At 50.2% G+C, this 9,835-nt stretch overlaps 6 protein-coding genes across 6 annotated transcripts; 4 read left to right on the top strand and 2 right to left on the bottom strand.

Moving 5' to 3' along the window:
• Window positions 1–285: 285 nt before the first annotated feature.
• Window positions 286–612, top strand: NECHADRAFT_70036 (uncharacterized protein; the record flags this gene model as incomplete). Its single annotated transcript, XM_003045011.1, has 1 exon — window positions 286–612. Exon 1 carries the CDS (start codon window positions 301–303, stop codon window positions 610–612), a length of 312 nt encoding a protein of 103 aa, XP_003045057.1. The 5' UTR covers window positions 286–300.
• A 1,021-nt stretch (window positions 613–1,633) lies between these two features.
• NECHADRAFT_70035 (uncharacterized protein) lies at window positions 1,634–3,149 on the top strand. Its single transcript, XM_003045010.1, has 2 exons — window positions 1,634–2,318; window positions 2,439–3,149. The coding sequence occupies exons 1-2, from the start codon at window positions 2,098–2,100 to the stop codon at window positions 2,896–2,898; spliced, it is 681 nt and encodes a 226-aa protein (XP_003045056.1). The 5' UTR covers window positions 1,634–2,097; the 3' UTR covers window positions 2,899–3,149.
• A 212-nt stretch (window positions 3,150–3,361) lies between these two features.
• On the bottom strand, window positions 3,362–4,027 carry NECHADRAFT_81446 (uncharacterized protein; the record flags this gene model as incomplete). The annotated part of the gene is made up of 1 exon (XM_003044614.1): window positions 3,362–4,027. One exon carries the CDS (start codon window positions 4,025–4,027, stop codon window positions 3,362–3,364), a length of 666 nt encoding a protein of 221 aa, XP_003044660.1.
• An 890-nt stretch (window positions 4,028–4,917) lies between these two features.
• Window positions 4,918–5,992, top strand: NECHADRAFT_81445 (uncharacterized protein; the record flags this gene model as incomplete). The annotated part of the gene is made up of 3 exons (XM_003045009.1): window positions 4,918–5,019; window positions 5,049–5,104; window positions 5,509–5,992. 3 exons carry the CDS (start codon window positions 4,918–4,920, stop codon window positions 5,990–5,992), a joined length of 642 nt encoding a protein of 213 aa, XP_003045055.1.
• A 449-nt stretch (window positions 5,993–6,441) lies between these two features.
• On the bottom strand, window positions 6,442–7,519 carry NECHADRAFT_94266 (uncharacterized protein; the record flags this gene model as incomplete). The annotated part of the gene is made up of 2 exons (XM_003044613.1): window positions 6,442–6,559; window positions 6,615–7,519. 2 exons carry the CDS (start codon window positions 7,517–7,519, stop codon window positions 6,442–6,444), a joined length of 1,023 nt encoding a protein of 340 aa, XP_003044659.1.
• Window positions 7,520–8,770: 1,251 nt separating this feature from the next.
• On the top strand, window positions 8,771–9,818 carry NECHADRAFT_94265 (glycoside hydrolase family 75; the record flags this gene model as incomplete). Its single annotated transcript, XM_003045008.1, has 4 exons — window positions 8,771–8,936; window positions 8,982–9,319; window positions 9,368–9,692; window positions 9,745–9,818. 4 exons carry the CDS (start codon window positions 8,771–8,773, stop codon window positions 9,816–9,818), a joined length of 903 nt encoding a protein of 300 aa, XP_003045054.1.
• Between the last annotated feature and the right edge of the window lie 17 nt (window positions 9,819–9,835).

The following is a 9,835-nucleotide window of genomic DNA, read 5'->3' as shown; positions in this document are numbered from 1 at the left end:
TCTTCTATTACTTGGGTGAATTTTTGCATAAAACTACCTACGAGAGAGAGGTTGGATACGTTGCCGTCAGGAACTTGCTACTGCGCGTGTGACACTCTCCAACAAGGAAGACGTGTTTGATCGCCATGACATAACTCCCCGCGATTCATTGTTTTGTTGGAAGAACCGACGTCATGATGCCGTGGATGACACGAAACTTGGTTGTGCATCTGTTGTAAAAGGACTGCTTCACATCGTTCTCGGACATTTGAATGCAACTAAAACCATCAATAAAAAAAAACCAACCAAGAAACCATCGAAATGAATTCAGCTGGAGACAGATCCGTCATCTCAAACGACATGCAGGAGCTTCGCCAGGGCGGCGAAGAAATCTCCCACAAGATCCAAGGACACAAGGCGAACTTGTCCAACCCCAGTAAGAAAGGCCTCCTCTTTTTTACTCTGTTTGCGTCTGACATGGGACTATTTATAGACACGAGCCAGGCCAGCAAGGAGAATAGCAAGCGTGAGATTGAGCAGCTAGGCGGGGATGATAATTTGTATGGAAAGGAGGATAATCCTAGGAGTAAGAGTGCGGCTGAGCAGTTGGAGGGGAGTCGAGCGAGTACCTAGGGATGGCAGGGAATATGACTGTGCTGTTGATGGACGATGAACGATAAAATGGGCTTTGTGAGATGCTGCAATGGTTTCATCGTAATGAACAAAACTCCTACTTGACGCAGGTACAACCACAGATAGGTTCGCAGCATGATCCACAACAGAGAAGCTATCGTGGCCAAACTGTCTCACCTTATCCACTCTCTCGGTGAAGGTATTCCCGGCTCCGGGAGCTCGGGGCCGACAACGGAGATGCATCGGCGCCGAGATAAGCGGAACCAGAGTAATAATGATAGAAGCTTATTCAAAGGTTTGTCATGTTTCAATTTTTTCTTCTGATTTCATTCAGCTGCATCTAGCCGCTTTCACTAGCCGGGTTGTCGTGTGCGTTGCACTGGATGAAACGGGTTGAGAGGGAGTGGAGTTTTCTGAACAAATAGACGCGAGATGATCTACTTGGGGGGCATGGAAACTCGGCAATAACGGATGATCGGCACATGATGGGGGAAGGACTAGGGCTCTAGGGGTCGAGGCATGTTGGGGTTTGTGATGTGAATGTTTGCCGTTGATCCGATCGAGTTTTTATCTTGTAGGGACCTAGAGATATTTGACAGCGGAAGAGGCGGTGCCGGTCTTTAACTATGTAGATTTGTCATGATGGAATACAAAGAATAAGAGGCAATATTCGTGATGGGATACTTCTTGGCAATGGATATGGATCTCTTTAATTCAGGTTCCACCTGATCAACATTTTGTCGGACACGAGCTGGCCAATGGACAAGACAGACGAGGTCACTCGGTCATTTATTGGCATGAGATTTGAATCGGCATCGGGACGTGGAAAGCACCGTTCAAGTCTGTAACTCTTTATCCCCGTGTCATAGCCGGGCGCCAAGTTGCCGGATCCCGAGATTTTGATCCGGGGGCGTTGGAGGAGGGCTCAAGGGAAGTGAAATGTTATATGAGGACGTATTTTTCCGTTGCTTTTCTTGATCAGATAAATTGTGTTTTTGTCAATTCTACAGCACGTCATTATCTGAAATCAAGGCTGCGTAGGTTATAACCCATCGACTGACCGCCGAAAAGACGCCAAGCCTCGTGGAGCAGGGATCATTGGCAGCTGGCTCGAACCACTCACCACCATTAAAGCCAGCATCAGGGAAGGGGGCAACTTTGCAAACGAACTGAGTGGACTCTCTTTCGGGTTCCTGTCGCCTCTATTTTTCCGTCTCGTGGAGATCCATTCCATCTTCTCTCCCCAAACCATGCTGCACCGATGACATCCATCCCGTCTCTCAGCCGCTCGCTGCTTTTTTTGATCCCAAAGTTCCGGACTGTTTATTCCCGTCGCAAATCTTTAAACCCCCGTTCCGTTGAAATCTGAGTGGCTTCAATTCCATTTCACCCCCTCGATTAGCCTACTCTCACCAAACAACAACAAACTTGAATCGAAACACTCACGTTCTCATCATCGCGCACAACGCGCGCAAACCTCCATCCATGAAGGTCATCGTGACGGGTGCCACCGGCTTGGTGGGCAGGGAGATTGTTCAGCAGTGTCTCGCCGACCCTCGCATCAACAAGGTCGTCATCCTCACTCGGAGGGCCGTGTCCATGGACATTGAGAGCCACCCCAAGGCCGACGTTGTCATGCTTCAGGACTTTTCGCGTTACTCGGATGATCTTTTGAGCCGCCTCGAGGGCTCTTCTGCCTGTCTATGGTGAGAGGACGCCCCCTCCAATCGATCCATCTTGGCGAGAGACGCCGTTTTCTTGGCGCTCCCTCACTTTGATGCATTCGTTCATTACGAATCATCATATCACACTAACACATAAAATAGGGCCATTGGAGGTCGTCCAGATCAGCTCAACAACGACAAGGCATCTCTTCACCACGTCAACGTCGAGCTACCTCTCGCCACCGCCAAGGCCATGAGTGAGCGCATCGCCGCCAAGCTACCCCCAGGGCAAAAGTTCAGCTTTGTATTCTGCAGCAACAAGAGCGTCGATCGGCACTCTTCAAAGCCGCTGCTCTTCCTAGGAGACCCGCGGAAACCACGGACTGAGGCGGAAAAGGCCCTCTGCGAGGTGGCCGACTCTCACCCGGATGTGTTTAACACCTGGATCCTGCGGCCGGCTGCCATCACCACGGGCGATGCTGCTCCGAAGAAGCGGAGGCTTGTTGGAAGCCGGTCCAGTAATGGTGTTGAAGTGCCACAGATGGCAAAGGCCTATGTCAAGGTGGCCTGCGAGGGCTGGAAGGACCGCATCGTCGATAATGATGCCCTGCTCAAGATGTAAAAAGAAAGGTTAGCTTCTTCCCTGTACCCATGTAACTTAGTCTACTACTGTACCGTCCCTGTTTTTGTACAATGAGCGTTGGAGTCTATTGTTTGGGGGGCTTCTTTTAATGTGGACTCGTTCGAGGATGGATCCTTGTACAGATCCAAGAGAGACGAGTTTTCTTTTGTGGGAAGAGTCGAGGGTTCTTGTATTATCACGGCCGCTTTGATGATTACCCAAGTTTTTTTATTACAAGAGCTTCTTTATTGCCTTTCATGTTATAACACCATGCTTGAAGATGGCATCCAATGCAAACAGACTGACGACTCCTAGTTGTGTCGTAATATGCCCAGGGTATCTCACAATGTCAAACAAGTACCAAATACGCCTGCAACCGAAACTCCAGAACCCGCTCATCAGAAAAATACGAAGATTGGCCAGAAAGACGCCGAACATGCCAACAACCCTCAAACTCCGCAACCTAAACTGACGAAACCAGCACTTGGGACCACACCGACGACTGCCCGTATACTCTCACCGCAGGCATCAAGAGTGCCATGTGCGGTGTCAAAGTGCTCGGGGCAGAGGAAGATCCGGTGCTTGAACGTTCGTCGTCTGCGAATTCAGCGTCCGAATCGGTCTCCGATAGTGGGGCCGGCGGACGGGGACCGTCTTGTTCGTCCGGGGCGGTGTCGAGTTTCCGGAATAGACACATGAGTGGCCAGCAAAACCGCGAGACGCATCCCACTTCCCACGTATCCTCCTCTTCGAGGATTTGCTCGTCTCCTTGGTGGACGACAATTGGTACCATGACCGGCTGCAGGTACACAGCCCGTTCTTGAGAGGTGTGCAATTCCTCATCCGAGCTGTCTGTTCCCATACTCAGCCCCCGGACCGAGTCGTCGGCTTCCTCGTTCGCGCTGACCCACTCTTCATCCTCCTCTGGGATGACCGACAAGCGTCCATCGGATGAGTCTTGGTCAACATTCGTGGCACTTCGAGGAACGATGAAGTTGATGTGGAAGTGGTGACTAGGGGCATGGGGGCAAAGAATGTAGTTGGATTTGCCCGGGTTGTTGGCGTGGGTGTGATCGGGGTGCGAGGACGATGGTTCACCCAAGAGAGGTGTAGTCTCGGTGACTCGCATCGTGGTGTTTGAGGTGGTGCTCACTCTTGATTGAGCAAGGAGTCTTCGGGAAAGCATCTTTGGAAAGAGATGTGGTCAGGTTTGGTCAAGAATGGCCGGCGAGAGGGAGACAGGCCGGCGTTGATACTTTATATCCACGCTTTTCAAGCAACTGTGTCAATTTGTCAAGGTTTTTACTTGCAAGTATAACTTCAGTCTCTACTTGTCTTGAGGATAAAGCAAAAAGCTTCATACCGATATTCCGAGTTTCAGCTTAGACTTTTACTTCCTCCGATACTTTTGAGGTTCTTGTGTATTAATCCTATCCTATATACCATCTTCTTTATCTGTATTATATGCCGAGATTACTGTCAACATCAAGTTATGAAAACTCGACCACTATCCTCTATATGTTCCAGTGTCTATCTCTTGGTGTTTAGGAGAAGTACCTTGTTGATACATAATTCAATATTACACCGTTTGGTGTTTACGCGAGTTCCCAAATTAGGTTAGCTTTTAGCAAAATGCACACGCCCCTATGCATGAGAGAAAAGGTACTTTGAGATCTCCCGACTCCGACTGAGGAGCACAATCAACGACTTGGGAATCAAAGTCGCACCTATGAGGAACCACAGGACACCACAGCCGTTAATCAGGCAATCGGCATGCCGGAGAAACCCAATCTCTGACGGTGAGGGCGAGCAGATGCATGCAGCCCGATCCCCAGAGTCCTTAAGGAGCCATGGTAGTCCCGGCCGAGTTGTGGCGGTATTCCCAGAGAATCTCGGCGTTGTCTTGTTGCGAGAGGCGGAGGGCAAATGGGTTGTCGAAGTGGCATAGCATCGTCGGCGAGACAGATTGAGACGAAAAAAGCAAGGCAGTTTGAGTGTTGAGTTCAAGGTCTTTGAACCATGTGGCCAGGTCGTGACTTTCATCAAGGTTCAGTGCGGAACAGGAATGTCTTGAAGTTGTCCCCAATGCTGACCCTCAGTGTTTCAGGCTGCTTATCCTCTGTGAGTTTTTGCAGGTACACCTAGTGTAGCGTAGTGGCACTGGTTCCCACGTAGTGAGAGGACTTCAACAACAGGTTGCGTCTGTGTAGGTTTGAATCCGACGGTTCTTGCGTGTTTTCGGAGCAACGATATGGCAAACTTCCAATATATCCCCACTCTTAGTATTCACGGACGCCCCGTTCCTTATACTAAGAGCCATTTCTCAGGTACCAATGCAGATGGCGACGCCTTCAGACGCAAGGCTGAGTACAATATGCAAGATCTATGCCACCTACTGCGCCCTCGGCCATAAAGAAGAGATTGAGTAAAAGTCAAAACTTGAACAAGGTTCACGACACAGTTTCCGTGACTCGAACAAAAAGGATTCCCAATCCTGTGCTGAGTTTGTCATTACCCCCTCAACAGCTCATTCGGATCAATCGCCTTTTCCAAAACGTGGGATCAAGAACATTCTTACCTTTAGGAGGTTCAAGCTAACAGTAATATTAGATCAACTCAAAGACTTGCCCAAACCCCTTTGACCTACGGCGCCGACAAAAGTACTCGACAAGTACAGCGCAACCCCACGGAAAACTCCAAGATGAACTGGGCCTACCGAAGACTGGATCGCGAGTACAACGAACTACTCCAGGCTTATCACAAACTGTTGCACTCCAACAGCGTGATACGCAAATTTGCGTATGGCTCCGTCTTCCTGGCCATGTGCGGCGGAGGTGTCCTCGGTCTCTGCATATACTGCTGGTTAAGCGGACGACGTAAGCCGGGAAAGAACGGTCAGTCCACGAGCGGGGGCCCGGGTGATGGGCCTGGGAGTGTTGAGCTACAGCCCTTGACTTCGCCTGGGAGAGCGGTGGTTAGGGGAGAGGAGGAAAGGGGGCTGCTACCGAGATATCGCTCCCGAGATGCTGCACCGAGATACTCTGTTACCGATCCGAATACGCAGAGACCAGAGACTCCGTGGTCCATGGTTTGATGATGAGAGAGGGACGCAATGGGATGTCAACTACGACCGTGCGCGAGCACTCGCGATCAAGGCCTCGACCCCCGATCTTGAGGGATGACGGATACACATGGACTCATGATGTAATGTTGGGGCAATGGGAAGATCAATTTTAGTGGAAGGGGGGAAATGTACCTGGATACTTAGATGAGGCAAGCTGAAATGACAAGTCCTGGATAGAAATCGGGTTGTAAAAGCGACCATTCTCTCTAAACTTGAGAGATTTATATTGTTTTTCTGTGCATCCTTTCACGGGGCTAGGTTGTGTCTCTATTCGCACTCAACTCTCAACCCATGCGTGCAAACACGGCATATGGAAGTCAATTTATCCAATAACCACACGTCTATTAATGCTAACTTGTTCCAAGATGAATTCTAAATGAAGGTATCAACAACTGAGAAACACGTTTGGGTGGTACGCTTCAATCGCTGCCTTCCAGTATCTTGGTGGGGTTCGCAAAGCTCAGCTCTTCCATCGTCTCGGCCCAAGCCGCCTCTTGAAGAGCCTTGCCAGCTTCCTCGTACATCATAGGAACAAGTCTATCACCAAGTTAGCTCACCAATCAAGTATCAACGATGGAAGAAATATACTTACGGCTTCACTCTTCCTTCGCCCACAAACCCTCCATGGCTCTCCACACCCTTGACAGTGACGGCATCCACATACGACCTAGCACCAGTAGCAGTCGGCCTCGCAATAATATGTGAAACGATCTTGAACATGATCCCAGCAAGCTTGGAGCGACCGTCAGCACCAAACTGGGTTCCTCTGCATGCTCCGGGGTTGGGAAAGTTGATGATGACCTCCTCAGCGGGCACGAGGCGAGCTATTTTGTCGACAAACATGAGGAGGAAGAGCTTGGATAGTTTGTAAGCCGTCATGCTCTCGAACTTGGAGGCGTCGTCGAGGACGCTGAAGATGGTCTTTTCGGTTTCGTCCCACTTTGCCCAGTATGACATGTCTGAACCAACAAGAGCTAGACGTCCGGGAGAAGAAGTGCTGCGCTTCTCTTTGAGGATTGGGATGAGAAGTAAGGCGAGGAGGGCAGTAGAGAGGTAGTTGATTTGAAAGGTCATCTCATGCTTCGTCTCTTCGGATCTCTCAAATTTAGGACGACTCAGGCCGGCGTTCAAAATGGCAATGTCGAGTCGCGGCAGTGACTCGCATCTTTTGGCAAAGGCTTGAATAGACTTGTATGAAGACATGTCGACGAGGGACACTTCAATCTTGGCACGAGGGAACTCATCCTGGAGTTTCTTTGCCGCAGCATCGCCCCTGGCTTGGGATCGGACGGCGACGATTAGGTGCGAGAGGTTGAGGGCCAGGAGTTGTCTTGCGCACTCAAAGCCAAGACCAACGTTTGAACCGGTGATGAGGGCAGTTTGGCCAGTGAGGTCGACGGTTGACGGGATTTTAGGAACGTTTTGGATGAATTGTCGGGAGAGAAAGGCAAGGGGACTGGCTTCCCAAGCAGCCTGGTCTTTGAGATTGGCGGACATGATGTAGTAGATGGTTTACACGGATGAATGGATTGATGCTGAATTGATGGCCTCTATCCTTTCCTTCCAGCTTCTCTCTTATACTTCGAGTGTACGGTCGACATCCGGCCGAACCTATTACTCTTGAAACCTATTTCTAAGCTTCACAATCAATGAATTCGTCATTGATTGATCCTACGGACAAGTTGAAGGCGATTACATGGAGGTTTTGATACAGAGTGGAGACTTTGAGGCTCGCTAACTCGAGCGCGCGGAGGCCGAAGCGGACGAAGATGAAGCTACCCTGTAAATGAGCATCGTTATTGGACAGACAGACTTTCGTCTCATTTTGCTCGCATTCTTGAGTCCGAGGGTTTGTGTATTTATTCATTAATGGTATAAATGTGTATACGAACGATTACTAAGGCGTGAATGGTCCAGTTCTTGGGGATGGTGACTTTTGCTGCACAGCAAACCAATTTGGTAAGTCCACTTCAGAGCTGAATGTCGACCTGATCCTTTTAGTGACACATGCAGAAAACACAGCCTTTAAACCGCTCAAGGTGCTGACCGGGGTAAAAAGGTCAGCGCATATGCATGAGCAAGGTCGCGGCCGATCCCAGAAACGCAGAGGCCACATTAAGATGGTTCTTTTGCGTTTTGACTGGATTTAAATACGACGGGTCAAAACATTTCTCGGATCATGTTTGTTTATGCTTCCAGCTGCGTTCCCTGACGAATCAGACTAGGCTTACACTACATTCCTTTGTGGTACCAGGTCATCCCATCTCGTGAAACAAAGTCCAGCTGAGGAAGCTCGTTTCATGGTGAGATTTCAGGGTTACCATCCATCTACCACATTATTCCTACGTTGCAAACAAAAACAGGAGATTGATGTATTCTCGTCCCATCAGATCGCCCAAGTCTAGAAGGTAGTAGATCAAAAACAGGCTAAACATTGCGCCCTCCGCTGACGGGCTTCTAGATCCCGATGGATCCCATCCTTGGCGTAAGCCCGGCTGAGCCATCTCTGTTAAACATTGGACAGATTTCACCGCCTGGTGCATAAACGTGATGCCCTGAATGGATCGTCGACAAGGGGAGAGTGGATGCGACCGTAAGGCTGAGCTGAAACATACAGGATGAAATGGGCGGCTTTTAATAAAGCTGCGCCCCGATGATCCGTTCCTCGTGTTAAATAGACCAGAGGGCCTCGTTTGTTCATCTCTCGTTCTTCAATCATTCAGCTTCATTCTGTGGTTGCTTTTAAACATGCCTTCTCTTCGAAACACGCTGCTGGCGTCCCTCCTCGCCGCGTCCGTCTCTGCACGCGACGTTCCGGCCAATGTCAAGAGCTTCAAGGACAGCATCATCAAGCAGGGCTCTTGCAAGAGTACTCTAGCTACTGGTTTCTACAGCAGCGATGGCGACTCTGGCAGTATGTAGCTCTCTGAGACACCAACACACAGACTGACCACTTTAGCCTACTCGTACTGCGGCGACCACGTCAAGGACTACAACGTCATCTACCTCCAGGGCAAGAATGGCAAGCTCGTCAACATGGACATTGACTGCGACGGCATCCAGGGCAGTCCCGCCGATGACGGCCGCTGTGGTTCTTCTGGTGATACCCAGTCCATCACCTCGTTCCAGTGGGTTCTCGAGTCGTACGGCACGTCGCAGAAGGATCTCGATGCCAACATCCACCCGTACATTGTCTTTGGTAACGAGGGTACCAAGTCTGGCTGGAAGACTTTTGACCCTGAGAAGCATGGTATTAAGCCTCTTAGTGTCATGGCTGTCGTGTGTGGCAACAAAATGGTGAGTTTCTTTTGTCGCAGAGATGAGATGTCAGCTTACAGTGTCTAGTTCTACGGCATCTGGGGTGATGAAAACGGCGACGACGGAGACTACCCCATGGTCGGAGAAGCGTCCATCTCGCTCGCCACAGCCTGCTTCGGCAAGTCAATGAACGGAAACTTTGGTCACGGCGAGGACGACGTCCTGTACATTGCCTTCCCCGGCAGCGACGCCGTCCCTGGAGCAAAGGGTGCTAAGTGGACGGCCAAGAACTTTGACGAGTTCCAGTCCAGCATCACCACCCTGGGTGACAAGCTGATCAAGCGTATTGGAAGCTCTAGCGGTGGTGGTACTACTCCTCCTCCTACCTGCTCCTGGCCCGGTCACTGCCAAGGTATGTTGCACCTGTAACTCGAAAGAATGAATGTATGCTGATGTGGGAATAGGTGCTACTTGCAAGACTGGCGATGACTGCTCCGACGACCTCATCTGCACCAACGGCAAGTGCTCGCCTCCATGAAGGTCATCTGGAGCAAC

This window comes from Fusarium vanettenii (assembly GCF_000151355.1).
Source record: "Fusarium vanettenii 77-13-4 chromosome 6 genomic scaffold NECHAsca_20_chr6_4_0, whole genome shotgun sequence".
NCBI classification, from domain to species: Eukaryota; Fungi; Ascomycota; class Sordariomycetes; order Hypocreales; family Nectriaceae; genus Fusarium; species Fusarium vanettenii.
This window is presented reverse-complemented; position numbering and strand designations above follow the sequence as displayed.

Coding starts and splice junctions, on each gene's coding strand:
- NECHADRAFT_70035 (XM_003045010.1), top strand. CDS start 2,098: ATGAAGGTCATCGTGACGGGTGCCACCGGCTTGGTGGGCAGGGAGATT. Junction 2,319..2,438: donor GGCTCTTCTGCCTGTCTATG/GTGAGAGGACGC, acceptor CACATAAAATAG/GGCCATTGGAGGTCGTCCAG.